Source organism: Podarcis erhardii, assembly GCF_964252035.2.
Source record: "Podarcis erhardii genome assembly, chromosome: 1".
Lineage (NCBI taxonomy): Eukaryota > Metazoa > Chordata > Lepidosauria > Squamata > Lacertidae > Podarcis > Podarcis erhardii.
In genome coordinates, this window is record NC_138497.1 from 52,052,501 (window position 1) to 52,069,165 (window position 16,665).

At 40.1% G+C, this 16,665-nt stretch overlaps 1 protein-coding gene across 5 annotated transcripts in view; it reads left to right on the top strand.

Annotated features, from left to right (window-relative positions):
• PHF21A (PHD finger protein 21A) overlaps nucleotides 1-16,665 on the top strand; it is a 128,360-nt gene that overhangs the window by 94,492 nt on the left and 17,203 nt on the right. For 3 of the 5 annotated variants that reach the window (XM_081834969.1, XM_081834966.1, XM_081834967.1), the window contains exons 6-10: nucleotides 7,122-7,295; nucleotides 10,901-11,155; nucleotides 12,388-12,477; nucleotides 13,160-13,459; nucleotides 16,357-16,455. In XM_081834969.1, the coding sequence (XP_081691095.1) occupies nucleotides 7,122-7,295; nucleotides 10,901-11,155; nucleotides 12,388-12,477; nucleotides 13,160-13,459; nucleotides 16,357-16,455 (918 nt within the window). The remainder of the gene's footprint in view (nucleotides 1-7,121; nucleotides 7,296-10,900; nucleotides 11,156-12,387; nucleotides 12,478-13,159; nucleotides 13,460-16,356; nucleotides 16,456-16,665) is intronic. The other 2 variants (XM_081834970.1, XM_081834968.1) reach the window with 1 other exon arrangement.

Consider the following 16,665-nt stretch of genomic DNA (forward strand, 5'->3'; position numbering starts at 1 on the left):
TTCATGTGCACTTCTTCAGATAAATGGTATCTTCAGATGGTATCTGAAGAAGTGTGCATGCACATGAAAGCTTATACCCAAAACAAACTTAGTTGGTCTCTAAGGTGCTACTGGACAATGTTTTAAATTTATTTATTTATTTCGTCTGCTTCAGACCAACACGGCTATGTACCTGAATTAGGAAACCAGTATGCCTAGGAGCTGGGTTTGAGGCTCTGAACCTGGTGTTGAGCATTACAGACAGAACAGGGATGCTGTGGGTTTCCCTCTGCCCAGTAAGCTCTCTGACTTGAGAGTGAGAGTGGTCTGTCATGTGGACTTGGAGAACTCCAGGATAATAATAATAATAATAATAATAATAATAATAATAATAATGATAGCAGCAGCAGCAACAACAACAACAACAACAATAAATAATAATTATCAATATCTTTATTGTTAAGTAAAAGAACTTTTTGGCTTGTGCTTAAGTCTGCAATATTAAAGTGCTTTGGTTTTTGTTGTTACACGTACTGGTCTTGTAGACTCCATAAAGACTTATCAGATGTGGACAGTTGGTGTTCTTGGTATGAAAGCACAGGGGAGCTCTCATGTAGAAGGTTAATGGAGTGTAATTATAAAGAAAAATGGACTGTTTGCCCACTCTGTCTCACTATACCTGCTCTGAGAGTGACAAGTACTTGATCTTGTGTAAACCCTAGAGCAGAGGTTCAACTGTCTAAAATTACGACAGTGTAGCTGTCAGACGACCACATTATGAGATATGTGTGAACTTGGTAGGAAAGTTTTCATTCCATTTTGTAGGGCCTCCTTTTACAAAAGGCATTCTTAGAAAGCTCCTGTAAAATACAGTAGTTCTTCTAATTTCTTCTCATTCTCTCCCCTCACCTTCCAAAAAGGTTCTGCTTATCTCATATTATACTTGTTTCTTTTACATGGTAAAAGTTTGTGATAGTGTGTACATAGTCAGTCATTCTCATATTTAAAAAATCACTTTTGAATTTGGGATTCCTTATACTAGAAGGTTGAGGAATCATTGGGGTGTGTATTCACTCCTAGAACACTGCCAGTATTTTTTTAACTCTGTAAGTTTCTTTTATTCTTATTCTTTCATTCTTATAACTATTCTAGAATTTTATCTCTCCAACTATTTAGCCTCCATTTAGTTGTTGATTAGTCCTTGTACCGATAGCTTTCCTTAACCTGAATTCACCTCACCCAAATTAGTTTTTTGCAGAATGTCATGATTTAGTCATATATCTGGCAATGCTTTTCCACCCTAAAACAAACAGCCAAATCATTTCAGCCTGCTGATAAGATAGGTTCTTTCAGCCCATGACTTTTTTTTAAAAAAGTTGAACTTCAGCTTTCTCGAACACAGATGAACAGTGGCAGAGCATTCCGTGCCAGAGCCCAGGGAGGCATGGCACACTATGGGGGCTGGCGGGACCATGGGCCAAAGCAGCGCTGGGCGGCATTGAGAAGGACACAACAGTTCACGATGGGGCAGGGCATCTTGGTGCGCTCCCCAAAAAACTATGCCTGGGGCAATGGCCCCCCTCAGTCCCCCCATTCTACACCCCTGCAGATGACCATAACTGTACAGAGTATTTCAGACGATACCTTATTAGATTATGCTTGGGTGATGGTTTTAATTTTTGTCCAACTTCCTGGAGGTGCTCTCTGTAGTAGGTCAAGTTGGTTGGAGTTTTGGGTAATTATTATGCGAGTCAGAAAGAGACTTGGTGTACAAGTTTTGGCCACTCTTGAAATTGAGACTTCAAGTGACCACGACTGCTAAGCAATTTGTTTTGCTAAGTCTGTACTAAACATTTATGTGGTGATAAGTATTATTGCCATCTCATCAGCTAAATAGCATAATGTTAAATAGCCAGATCAATTCCCTCTCAAGAAAATGAACATGTGGGGCTGATTTCAAGAGATTTTGTGTGGAAGTTTAAGGCAGGACATGTATCACATCAGTTGGAGAGTCCATGACTGAGTATCTCAGGACCATAAGTCAACAGATCTGTTGGGACCTAAATCAGGATACAGCAAGCCAAGAATTTTCTTTTTTGTTCAGTTCATTCATGAGAAATTACACTAAAAATATTGTAACTAGTTCGCTGCTTAAAGAAAACCATCATTCTATCCTACTTAAACCTTCTTGTTTTTATATTGCCTCATATTAGACACAAAATTTTACCCAGTATTTGTTTCCTGTTTGCACAAGGAGTCTGTAATTGCAATGCTACTTGGTTCTTTGCGAGCCCAGGCATAGTGAGCTGAGGTTCACTGGGGACTGGTGGTGTGAGAGTACCAAAAAGGACATGACAACATCTTGGGATTAAAAATGGCCTAAAGTTTATTGATTACAGATTCTAGTAGGCTTTGGCTTAGGCACTGGGTATGTATCCTGAATCGGTCTGACTGATCGCCTCATTAGGGTTGATCCTGTGTTAAAGCCCCCCGCCCCCATGACACAGATCAAATAGGGTAGACCCACCTGGCCACCACTGGGGAAATTTTATGGCCTGTTAGCCCCCATCTGGGCCTTCAAACAATTCCCCCCCCCCATGAGCCCATATACCAGGGCACCCTCAGGTCCATCTCCAAAACGACACCCACCAGACTGACTGCAATGGCAGATTTGAAATTTATTTTTTGGTGGGACATACCAGACGCCCCCATGACCAGCCGAGGCTGTTAGTGTTGCTTCCAGTTGTGCAGGAGAGATCCCCAAGTAATGTTGGACTTCCAAGTTTATTTGAAATGTTGGCTTTCTGAGCTCACAGTGCTTTCACAAATGGAAGTGAAGAAATGAATAACTGACTTGTGGAGTGCCTATATTTAGATAAACCTGGTATTTGGGCAGTTCAGGTAGGGTTGGAACATTAGGCCAGCTTCCACAACTTGGTGCCCTCTAAATGTGTTGAACTACAATTGCCATCATCTCTGACCATGGGCAAGGCTGTCTGGGGTTTATGGGATAGGGAGTCCCAACAACATCTGGAGGGGCAGCAGGCTACTGTATTTCTGTGTCTTCAGTTGTGGTTGCCAAGGGACAGTTGCTGCTTACCATTAGCAAGTCAGATATGTTTCATAATTATACCATAGTTTTTTTGCAGTTAGCATCATCTTGTAATGACTTTTGTACACAAAGGAAAAATTAAAAGATGCATACTGTTTTGTGCTTACCGGGTGTTTCAAAAGAGTTGCCTGGACTTTAGATATTAAAAATATGTAGACTTTAAAAAAGTGTGTGTGCAATTATGCATAGACTAGGAGCTGTTGATTTTGATCTTGAATCTCCTGTACATTTAACAGCACAAAGTGTGTTCACAAAGCGGATACAGTTCTGGCAGCTTTATCCTCAAGAATGTTGTTGAACAAAATGTACTCTTAGCTTGATTTAAGGTAGCTTTGACAATGAAACGAAGCAAATGACATACCGTGTCCAAGGACATGAGGTTTTCTAATATTCATGTAATTAGGAAAAGGGTGTGGTAAAAATGAAGCAAAAGAATGTGCAAGCAGTACAGTGTATGTGGAGAAAATTAACATAATGATTACTACTGATTCAAGGAGCATGGTCAGTCACATGGTCCCCTGAATGCACAACCAATTTGTGCCAACAAAGTATCCTTCAGAAGTGTATAATATCATATGTTTTAATAAAAGCTGCTTAATTGTGTTACTTGTCCATAATTGCACTCCACTCCCTAGCCTGGTCTCATGTCACAGGTGGTCTGGACTTTGACCTTACTATGGATGCCATTGGCTTAGCTGCTTTGATGGCACGATGGTGGTTGAAGATAGATAGTGGTATTGGGCTCCGATGTAATGATGGTGCCTCCACACAACAGAGTACTACAGGTACACCAGTCATAACAAGCCAACATGGCACAATGGGTCAATGGAAAAGGTCTGGTGCATCAAAGAGTGGAGCCCACATAAAATGTTAAGTTCACTTCAGTTTTGCTGCTATTCTATGTGTTCATAAGTCATCAGCCAGCAAGCAATGCGACCTGTATGTGGTATCAGACCACCACAGGTCAACACAATGCAGACTGCAACTGTGGCACTATCAGAAGCATGAAGTAACCTAAGCACAGTGCAGGCACCTCAAGAAAGGGAGTTAAGTTACATATTATATGCACTGTGTGATGGAGGAAATAAATAGGCTGAATAATATTTTCCTCGAAAGCATTTGCCCATGTTATGCAAAGATCAAACCCAAGAGAAAGCAGACTACACAACCTTCTCTCACTCATACAGACAGAAGGGATTGCACAGCCATTCTTGCTCCTTCTGGCTCTTTCTCTGAATATCAGGTACCCTGTTTTTAAGCTTTGAAGGGTATTTGGCTGGCTACCAGTTCCTAGAAAGCATGTTTGCTTATAAAATACATGCACTTCTTATTAGTGTTTAGTTTTGCAATTCTAAAACATAAAACACAGATAGTCCCTTTAAGCCACTGGCCACCAGTGTAGTGGAGTGTGGCCTGATCCAAGGTAAGTCACAACAGGAGCACTACCACCATGCAAATATATGGTAAAAAATTGAGAAATAGACCCCCAAATGCATGTTTGGGTTAAAAGTGAGTCCTGGGTCTGAAAAGGTTGAAGATGCCTCCTTTAAACTGAACAAAGGAACGGTCTTGTAATAAGTTAGGGGAGGGGACAGGAAGTGTCCCTGCATGACAACTTTTCACTCTTTATAAATGAGCAGAGAAACAACTTTTCTCCCTCATTTTGTCTGCTCTTCATGCTAGTAGGCAAGTCTTTAGTTCTGTAAAACTAATGAAAGTTTTCAGGTGTTTCATTCCTATTTTCCTCCACAGCTTTCCTGGGCTTTGTTTCAGGGCCTGGGGGAGGAAGAGTTGTGAATGTGATATGACTCACTTGACTCCTACTCAACCAAATTCCTGTTCCGATTGGTTCTCACTTATGATTGCAGCTTGGCGCATGAGTTATGCGAGCTTAGCTTCCCCTTCTTTCCCTGCTGTTTTTGTTTTGTGATAAAGGACACGGAGCAAATGAATGCTAGCTCTCTGCTGCTGGCTTCCTTGAACTAGGGAACTGGTAGAAAATCACCCTTATCCCCGAACTTCATAAATATAGCTATAGAAAATAAAAAAGAGGCTGTCTGATCTTGTTCGACACAGTAATGTAGTCTCTGTGATGTTAATAGGTGGAGTCATTGTTTGGCAGGTGTAACTGGTTTCTGTTCTATTACTTCCTCTACATTTCTCTGCTTTCTGGAAATGTTCCTTTTGTTCCTGTCTCTGCTTGCTGACATAGCATTTTAAATAGCTTGATAACAGACTTGATGTTTCAGAAAGCAACCTTAAATGACTGATCAATGGTTGAATGCACATATAAACTCAGATATGGAGCAGATTTCTTTGCTTGATGTCAGCTGCCTATATTTCATTTTCATGTGTAAGTTTTCAGATAAAGTAGTCTAATAAATTCAGATAGTGCAACGTGGTTTGATAAACTACAAACCAGTCTTTTAAATAGCCACTTGCTTGGTTGCCTGATAAGAATCACGTATAGGTAGCCAGACAAGGCACTGACATCCACCTGTCTTGGGAGACAATGGAGGAGTGCGCCTTTTGGGGGCAAAGACCAACTGTGGGAGGTTGCAGCACCTGATAAGAATCACCCATAGGTAGCTGGGCAGGGAAAATAACATACTTTCAGGCCACCACTGAGCCACAAATGGTCAGCATAAGTAAATGTGGGTTGGTGGGGTTCTAAAGTTAGCTAGTGACTGAATTACCTTATTTGCATGTCTGAGATAAGCAGTCATTTCAAAGGACCCAAGTGCCTAGAAATGTCACCTAGATAGGTCAGGAGCCATAGAGTTCTAGAACAGATGACAGAAGTCTGGAATATACACCACTGTAAAGTGGTGGGGGTGGGGGTGGGGTGGGAGAACTTGATAAAAGAATGGACTGATAAGGCAATGTCTGAGTGGATTGAGTAGGCAATGGCTGAGCAGTTTTAAGAGCTGGCCAATGGCCACCAAAGGGGATGGGGGGGGGGAGAGAAATCCAAAGAACCTGAAACAGATTCTGCTGTAGCAGAAAACATACGGAGTTAAAATTTGTAGGGAATTGGGTGCTCTTAAGAGTTCAGGGTTATTGCTGTATGAAACACTGAACTACTTTTAAGACAAGAGTGTGGAAACATTTTTTTGCTTGAGAGTGCTCCATTCTCTTACATACAATCTTTCAGGGACCTCATGCTAGCAGTGGGTGGGGATGAAGCCAAATGTGGGTAGGACACACTCATTCCTTTCTCCGCCCTATCTCTCATTTCCCCCTCCTTACTGCCTGCATGAAATTAGCCTGATAGGTTTGTGCAGGATTGAAAACCAGGCAGGTTGCTTGAACTGTGAATGCCCTGGCTGTACCACAGATTCTAGGATGAACTGTGTAGGAACAATAGTGCATGGGGGGGATTTCAATTTAAGTGCACATAACTTCTGGTTTGAGGGCTGTATTATTATTGCTTATCATATTTGATGGTTTCTGCATTCAGCCATTTGGGAAAAAATGAGTTCTCTAGTGGATGTGTGCAGTGTTTAATTTTTTTAAAAGAGTTTTTAAAGTTACGAATATTTGTTAATCCATCTTGAGACGCCTTCTATAAGTGGGGGAAAGTAACTGGTAGCACTTTGGCCTAATGAACCAGTATATTTTTTTCATTTATTTCCTTGATCTGAAACATGACCATACTTTTAGGATCCCTCTTGAATACTCGGAATGCATACTGAGGAGTTCATTAAGTAGCACCCAATAGGTTGAGAGAGCTCGATGATCCTACAGATATGTGTAACTGTAGTGCCATAGTTAATTGCTAAATTACATCTTGTTTGAAGTACATGTCTATTCTGCCACTGCTGCCTGTCAGTTACACTTTCATTGTAACAGCTACTGTATCACACATAAGGGACAGTGCCGATGCAGTTGGCTTGGACCACCTATATTAATCCTTTGAAAGCCCGACAGTAAATGGATTTATACACTATAAATTATAAACAAGTGTATATAGTGTTTTGCAAGTTAAATAATGTAATGCCTTGTATTTTTGTGTCTGTTTCCATGATAGAAAAGAGTGGTTGAACAGCTGCGGAAGAATTTGATGGTAAAGCAGGAACAGCCGGACAGTAAGTTTCAAATACAACCATTGGCACAGTCAGAAAATAAAATACAAACTCCACAGCCACTACAGCTACAGCAGCAGCAAACTACTGCAGCCTCTCCAAACCTGCTTGGATCACAGGTAAACTGGTTGAAGGTGTTACACTAATTTTCAAAATGTATTCCTTTCTTAGAATGAAATGTATCACTGTATAAAGAAGAGAACACAAAATCAGAGTTAACCTATCATAATCCAGTGCACACTTGCTAGAGAGTAAGTCATATTGAATTCAGTAAGGCTCAATTCTGAATCAACATGTGTAAGATTGTGCTACAAAGCTATCAGTAGCATTTAAGTGAAACAAGAGCACTTTATGAACTTGAGTCTAAGCATGGATCACTCCCTGCTTCCTCAGAAAGCTAAGTCAATTGCTGGATTTTGAAGTAACAGTATTATATGAATCTTGCATGCTTTAGTTTTTAATGTTTTTTTTAGGACCCACATGATGAACTGATGTGCAACACTGCGCATCAGGTTAACCAGGTTGTCTTTAACAGTTAAGGCACAGCTAATCTGTGCTAAGTGCTCTGAGTATACACTCTTGCTTTAAGAACTGGATCAGAATACAGTCCACCTTGCAGCATTTTCTGTAAGGAAATGGAAAATAATGTGGAATTGTCTTGAGTTTTCTCTTTTTGTGGAAATGATTGCCTTCAGAAGTTGTTAACTAGGGAACTACAAGTGTCCAGAGATCTTAGTTCAATATGTTTCAGCAGCATGAAACAGAATACCAGAAATAATAATATAAAACCAAACAGGCTATAAACAAAGAAATACATAGAAAGGATCCTCATAAACTGCCCCCCCACTGTCTTCCCCCCACAAATACAATAACAGAGATTAATGTAGTTGCATCTATAATTGCTGAGGGCATTTGCTGCAATTTCAGTAAGCTTGAATCACATAGTCAGTTTAGAAAGCTAGTTGCTTGAATTAGAAAAAAATAAGTTATTTGTGTGTAGACATTTGGCAATCTAGCTTCTGATATATGGCTTATAATGAGGCAGAGGAGAGTAAACTCTCATCTCAACAGGGAACAACTATTCCTCTTTCTGTTCTCAGCATGATAGAGACTATACTCTAGAGACTGGGAAATCTTACTGAAAATGGTGGCCCCTTGTTAAAGAAAACCCTTTCCCATCAGTAACATGCCATGACACTGTGTTTCCCTATCAGCAGCAAAATATATGGAGCAGAAGCAAGGAAGTGCACAGGGTGATGACATCTGGACACATGCACAAGATGTTACAAAGGAGGAGCTTGACATGAGGCATTTGTTTTTGGCATTTATTTCATTTAGTTCTGTTCTTGGAAACTTCGTCTGGGGAGCCACAGCTCAGTAGCAGTGATGCTTTACATACACAAGGTTCCAGAGTCAACCTGTGGCATTTCCAAGTTAGGGTTGGGAAAGACTCCTGCCTGAAAATCTCTGGCATCTCCAAGTTAGGATCAGGAGAGACTACTAACTGGATTGCTTGAAAAATCACTGCTAGTTAGTGCAAATGCTAAGCTAAGTGCACTAGTGGTCTGACTTCATGTAAGGCAGTGTGTTGGCCCTTTTGGACGGCAGCATATCAGGGCATCATTGCTATTAATATATACACTTTTATCTCACTCTTCAACTGAAGAAAGGTCCCCGAAAAGGCTTACAGAGATCAATCTTTGCCCTTGGGCTTACAACTTAAACTAAGTGACACTAAAGAGAATGGGAATTGGTGGGAAGGCGAAGTGGAAAGCCAACTCGGTCATTAGTATGTTGTTACAAAGTTCTTATAAAAACCAACTGGAATGGAAGTAGTTTAAGGACAGAAAGCAAGCAAAAAACTGCTGCCCTTCCTTTCCTTCTCTCCCTTGGTTTCATTCAGCATGATGGAATGGGCATTGCTAGATCATAGCTGGGAAGAGAGAAAGCTTCATAGGGTGGTGCACTTTCATCAGAAGAGGAGAAAGATCGGGATTGGCCTGCTATGAATATCCTACCATCAATTCATGTCTATACAGAGAATTGCAGGACAGTTGGTGGAATACTTACTTTTTAGTTCGCAAGGCTCTGCTTTGTATGGGAATTGTTCACCTGGAAGTCGATATATATTACTGACTAAGACCACTTCAGATATTGCTCTAGGAATTCAGAATTGTCGGACTCTCATCTGACTTTTCCACTTGATGTGCTTTTAAAGTAACTGAAGCAAAATAATATTTAAAATGTGAGAGAGCAAAGTGTGCATTAACAAGTATATCTTTCAGGTAGATTGTGAGTCATTTTTTAATTATTGGTGTCTGCTTTTATCTAGAGTTTTGACTGTAAAGGGACACTCATGTTCTTCTCTGTATTCTGTGCTGTGCACTTTGAGATTAACTTCCAGGTCATTTCTGCATTTGTACAAAGTTATGTTCAATGCTAAAGAGCCCTCTAGCGAAACTGTATTGAAATTGCTTCTACTCTTTCCTTGCCAGCATCCAATTAGGGTGTTTCTTAGAAAGCACTGAATCTGCAACCCGTTCCTTTAATGTGTATAGAGAAAACCAAGTTATAACTTATCTCTGAATTGTCTACTCGGAAATCTGCAATGCTTTCCAAATTAGTCTTCTTTAAAACTAGCTAAATATGTGCTTTCTCATTTGAAATAATTATAAACAAAGCATTTTCCACATTGCAACAACCACAATAAGTTCTTCAATAAGGGATTTTAGCAGACCTGATTATTTTTAGTTGTGGAATGTGTTGTGTAAATCATAAGAACTAGTGAAAACACTGTCATAATAGTGATGCTAAAATGTAGTTGTGATGTACTTTTACTGATTATGCTGAAAGCCCCTCATTTTAGCCTTGATACTTGAGCTTTGAAATATCACAGGAAATTGAAGGTGTTTCAACAATATAAAATTACATAAAATACCAATTCAATTAAATCTGATAATGAAAAAGGAACATTAGAGCAACAGCAAAAACAAAAAAATTCAATTCAATATCAAATGCTTGGAAAATTCTGCTAAAGTACACATTGCATCTATTTTGCACCTCAGTGTTCCTGGGTCCATGGTTGCTGAGTACAAGCACACACACCCTGCTGCTCCTGCCCAGTACATTGTGCCCACTAATACAACTGTTGGTGGCCAAGGTTCTCAGACTCCTGTCTGCTACTGAACAGTTAGTTCAACACTCTGTCTAGGGCATTTCTATGCAAATTCTCCTAAATTCCCTATCAACCAAATGTCCATCTACCTGGATTCAGTATTAGCCTGTTAACTCTTACCCATTTGACCACAGCCTACAAACACTGGTTCAAAACAAATCCCATTTGACACTGCCTATGGCATCGTATAGGTACACGAATGTTTGGGGGACATGGAATTGACAAGAGACATGGGGACATTATATGCGCCAAAGCATGTACTATCAAGACATGATTGATTTCACACACAGTTCACCAATGCATTAAGCAAGCCATGGCGTGGTGTTTCCTGTGTGGTCTATATGTGGAAGGTTTATTGAAAGTATTTATAAAGGAGTAGGCTGATTCCATACAGCTTTGACAGGTAAGAAATCGGTGTTTTAAATCTTCCCAGTTGCATTTCCCTTGCATTTTAGCTTCTGCTTTCTCACTTGTGAATTTCTAGAGCAAACTCTGTCCAGTTTGCGATGAATAGGTTCCAAAGTGTTTTTTGTTTTTTGTTTCTCTTAGAAGACGGTAACTACAGCTTCTATGATCACCACTAAGACACTACCTCTTGTCCTGAAAGCAGCAACAGCAACCATGCCTGCCTCCGTTGTGGGTCCAAGACCTACAATTGCCATGGTGACTGCCATCAATAGCAACCAGAAAACTGTCCTTAGCACTGATGCACAGAACACGCCAGTCAACCTCCAGACAACAAATAAAGTCACTGGTCCAGGAACAGAGGCAGTTCAAATAGTGGCAAAAAATACAGTCACATTGGTAAGTGGTCTTTGTTGCCTAATGTTCTAAGGACGTGACCCATTTTTTTAAAAATTCCCTTGTTGAAACAGAGATGCATGCCCTTTGGGGCATATACAGGTATTGAGAAACTTTGTTTAATGTGAGAAAATACTTTTGCTCTAATGGGTTTCAATTTTTAAAATAATTTACTACTTGAACAAAAGATTACTATCATATCATATTTTTCCTTGGTGTGCTGAAAGATAATTGACAATGCACCTTCACTCCAACTTTTTACAATGCTCTGCTTGCCAATAAAGGCATGTAGGACCATGCATGGACTTACCTTATGTAGGTTATGGTTTTAAATGTATGTTCCCTTCACTGCTTATATTAAAATTATTTTAATGAGGCTCACCAACGTTGTCTATTTTTTGCTGCTGCTGGATCCACAAACACATCATCCTGCATGACGGGATCTAGCCAGCATCTTCCTCAACCTGCGAACCAGTCTTTCTCAGGGGCGCTTTTGTGACTAACTAGTAACTCTGATAATCAGTTTCACAAAGTACTAAGCAGTTGAAGCCCACAGAAATGTAAAAAGTAACTTGAGTGGAAAATATATCCTTGTGAGGGAGGCCAGGCATTTAAACAGAGTTTTGCTGTTTAGATAAGAATTGATCCAGAGCTGCAGCTGTAATGAAATCCATTTATACCCTAAAGTATTTCATTCCCAAAGCAAATTACTGTATATGAAAACAGTGTTCTACACATTTAAGAGAGAACCAGAGTCCTAATGTACTAAATTATTTATCTAGTACCTAACACTTATCCTTCCAGCATTTTTGAATATTATTGTTTATGCCCTCTTATCAAATATTTCAAACCATCCCCCCAAGTTATGAAGCCTTAGCACAATTAAGCATCATGTGCAGCTCCATTTGAATGGGCAGCCAAACCTGATTATTCTTTGTGGTTATTTGTAGTGCATTGACTCGTAAAACAAAGAGGAGAATTCAGAAATGTCAAGGATGAGGGCATATTTTTAAAAATAGTAGAGTTCTTGGGTTTTACATGCTGGTGAAACAAAAGGATACTTAGCTTCATTATGCCCATGAAATGCCATTTTATTTCAGAATGGCTTGAAGAGCAAGAATCTATTTACTGTGAGAAAGGTAGGCTGTGCCTGAATAGCTTTGAAGCTGCTTATCACACCTATTCCCTTTGCTTAAATTTGTCTGCCTTCCCACCCGCCCCACTCTTATTGTTAGCAGGTTCAAGCTACACCTCCTCAGCCCATCAAAGTGCCACAGTTCATCCCTCCTCCCAGACTCACACCTCGTCCAAATTTTCTTCCACAGGTGAGTTTGTCCAAAACAGGAAAAGGGGTAGGAGTGGGGAGTTTGTCCTAAAAGTGTGACTTTGATTGGAAGAAGTACAACACCAGATGTTTCGTATACTTGGTAATAATTGAACACTAACTAATATGCTTTCCAGATTAAATCTCCAGCTTTGCTATCATATTTTTGTTTCCCTGGCAGCTCTCTACCTTGCACTAGTTCTGTAAGAACTGAATTAAAGACGAGATGATGAAGAAATGCCTTTCTTGTTAATAACCTTTACATTAATAACCTGAATATTTTTCATAGTTTCTTTGATTAAAGAGACCCTATTTAAGGCAGAGGGCTTAAAAACTCTTTCCATGGCAGGAAAACTGGGTGCTGAAAGAGCCTTGTTTTCCAGGCTTTGGAAGGTCACATGAGGGCTCTGGAGGCTTTTATGAGAGATTGTGTGGCCCCTTCTGATGGTTTTTTCCAGTCTCCCACCCGCTTTCTATTTATTTTTTGGCGAAGTATGCAAGGCTGCAATTGTGTAAGTTTTGGGCCTACTGTAGTTCTTTCCAGTGCAGATGTGTAGCACTATATAATACAAACACTACTGTAATCTGAGTCATATTTGTTGGCACAGCCATAAGTTATGTGTTAAGTACTATATCTTATCTATGCATGTAGTCTGATATGGGTTTCTCTCTCTCTTATGTAGGTTCGACCTAAACCTGTTGCCCAGAACAACATTCCTATCGCCCCTGCCCCACCTCCTCCTATGCTCGCTGCTCCTCAGCTTATTCAGAGGCCTGTGATGCTGACAACAAAATTCACACCCACCTCCTTACCTTCCTCTCAGAATTCCATACACCCAGTCCGTGTAGTGAATGGGCAAACAGCAACCATAGCCAAAACTTTTCCAATGGCACAACTCACCAGCATTGTTATAGCAGCCCCAGGTACCAGGCTTGCTGGACCTCAGACTCTACAAATCAGCAAACCAAATGTTGAGAAACAGGTATTAGTAGTTTAAACTGTGAATTGTTTTCTTCTCCTAAAGTCAATAGAATTAATGGAGATACAAATGCAATTAACCATAACATAAGACCTGTCCTCTCATTGCCTCTCCTGTGGTTAGCAATCTTGTGTGACCGAGAGCAGGGCTGTGCCCACTAGCCCTTCCATACCAGCCATCCCATCCCCTTCCACCGCCACTTAGAATGTCCATATGTTGGAGAAACTTGGGCAGGCTCCCTGCACAATTTGGAAAAGGGATGGGTGGATCAGTCCATTTCCAGCCTGTGTCCATTTCCTGTGTGTGCTCATAGGTGCAGTCCATCCTGTTTCCATATTAAGCTGAGCAGTTTTTAAAAGACTGTCCAAAACTCTGCATTTAAATACATAAATACATAAATATGTATTTTAATATCAAAATATGTATTTAGTTGTGTATTTTCCAAACTGGCGTTTGGAAAGCCTATTTTATCCTAAAGCAAATTCCCATTTTTTAACGCATTTTGACACTTTTTTTTGAGCCAAGAACAATATTGCAAAATTTGGAGAAGTGCAAAATCCAAAGTATAATTTTGTTTCAATCTGTTTATTTAGTTTGGGAGGTGCATTTGCTTAAAAATGCAGGCCAAGTGAAATTTTCCTGCATCCCAAATTTATAATCCTGATTTCACTGGATTCTATATCACAGGGGGTGGATACACATATAGGGTAGGCTCTCCTGTTCAGAGGTTTCTTGCAATGTATGGATGGGGCAGGGTTGGCAGGAGAGGACGCTGGTGGACAAGCCAGCAAGTCACACCACTGTTCTCTGTCTCATGCCGATCGTGAGATACAATGTGTGAATAGGGATGGTTGATAATACCTTGTTCCTCAGACAGGGATTGGGAATGTACCAATAATTCATAATGAGTGAGCAGTTAATTTGTGATTTTATATATAGTACATCAGAATAATTAAAATTTACTCGTTTTGTGCTTTTTCTGCTGCTTCAGCATAAAACATTAACCATCAAATAATATTTATCCATAATCTTGCTGACATTTATGATGAAGCAGACATGCAGATGACTGACTGGAGAGCCAGTGTGGTGTAGTGGTTAAGAGTGGTAGTCTCATAATCTGGGGAACCGGGTTCGCGTCTCCACTCCTCCACATGCAGCTGCTGGGTGACCTTGGGCCAGTCACGCTTCTTTGAAGTCTCTCAGCCCCACTCACCTCACAGAGTGTTTGTTGTGGGGGAGGAAGGGAAAGGAGAATTTTAGCCGCTTTGAGACTCCTTAAAGGGAGTGAAAGGCGGGATATCAAATCCAAACTCTTCTTCTTCTTCTTCTTAATTACCATCAGTTTCAGCTAACCTTTTGTAAGTAGTTTATAACGCTGGACATTTGAGAATTTCCTCTAATTCCATCTATCAGATGTAGGCCTTTTTGTGCAAATGCACTTTAAACTGACCTTTGAGTCTACTGATCAAAAGCTTGCTTGGTTTCAGTCTTATAAGCTTGACAAATTTGCCACGAGCGGTTATTTTTTAAGTAGACAGAAGTGTGTCACCTTTCCCCCCAAAACTTACATTATCGTCTTCTCTTCAAAACACTCTGAAGCATATGCAAGGTGATATGGCACTGCAACAGGTGGCAATGTGCCAAGACTGGCCACAACTCTAGGTTTCATAGAAGCAAGGACCTTCAGCAAAAACCCTAGTGCTTAAATGTGAAAGAAAAGCCTATACATAGTACCAGTGCAGAGAAACCGCCTTTCAGCCCTTATGTACTGAGGAAGGCTGCTTCCAGTCTGGTCATGGCTTTTCTTGTTGTAAATAGGCAGAAAGTTTTCTCAAGTGTGAACAGAGCCAGATCTCTCTTTTCCACTTGCCAGTCTTAGGAACACACACACACACACACACACACACACACACACACGTATTTATTTATAATAAAAGGTACACCCTCCTACTTTTATTTTCTAAGGGAGATGTCCAAAGTGGCCACCATCATTTCAAATAAAACAATTAAGAAACAAGGTTTCATCCTCACTTGTCAAACCATTGGTCTAGTTTGCACAAACCACAAACCATAGTTTAGTGTTAGGTTCTTGAGTTTCCCCCTCTGCTCTTCCAGCACAACTGCACTTATAGTGTTAGTTGTGGTTCATCCAAACAAGCAAGTAGGATCACACAGTCTAGTAAATGGGGCCGAGAAGTAATGCAAAATAATTCACAATTTCAAACAATATGGTTCAAGTTATTTCTTCATGTTTCTCTTATTTCTGAGTGAACACATTGAAAACATATTTGTCATCTTAGAACAGATGGTTCTAATTTTGTGACATCACAGCTATGTCATAAAGTGGGAATCATTGGGCAGGCACTTATGATGCAATATGCAGGGCATTATGACATCACTAAGCGAATGAGTTTCAGGAAAACCCAGCACTTGGGAATTCTGGAGAACTTATCTTCAGGCAAATTCTTGTTATAGTGAATAATGAATGAGAGAGATGCAAGGTGCATCTCTCAGACAGATTATTGTCTGGACAAGCTTTTCATGGAATGTTATTTCACAAAACGTTCTGCTTACCAGGTCTCTCTTATACGTAGCCCCTCTTATCCACAGCATGGATGCAAAGTTATTATTATTACATGATCTAGTTGCTGAATTGGGCTACTTAAGTGTTGCAGTTGTACACTTGATGTTCTAAGTAGTAATTTTTATTTGGGATTGTGTTTTCACTACTTAAAATTTACCACACTTTTTAAAGGAGCTCTTGGGGAAAATATTTAGTGTATTGTTCGGATTCATTTCCATCCTTTTCTTCATTTTGGTAAAGAAAAACACTGGCTGCTGTTTCTGTTTGTTTAGGAATTTAAGAAACCCGTGTTCACTTGCTGTTGTTTCCCTTTCAGACCATCAAGCCCCAAGCGGAAACAGAGGAGAAGCCAACAGAGATTCATACCGTTGCTCCTCCTGCACCACCCAAACCAAAACGAGAAGAAAACCCACAGGTACTAGTACAAATATCTACAATATCCTTTTGTGGGGTTGGGCAGATTAAAAAAAAAAAATCTTTAGAAATGCTTATTTTCATCTACATTTTAATGCCACTTTTCCTCTTAAAAGAGATTCACATTCTTCACAGTGTTATTGCTGCAATGAAGAGGTCTATATGTCTGAGGAATGCTATATCTAGCCACAAATTCCTGTTCACCAAATAT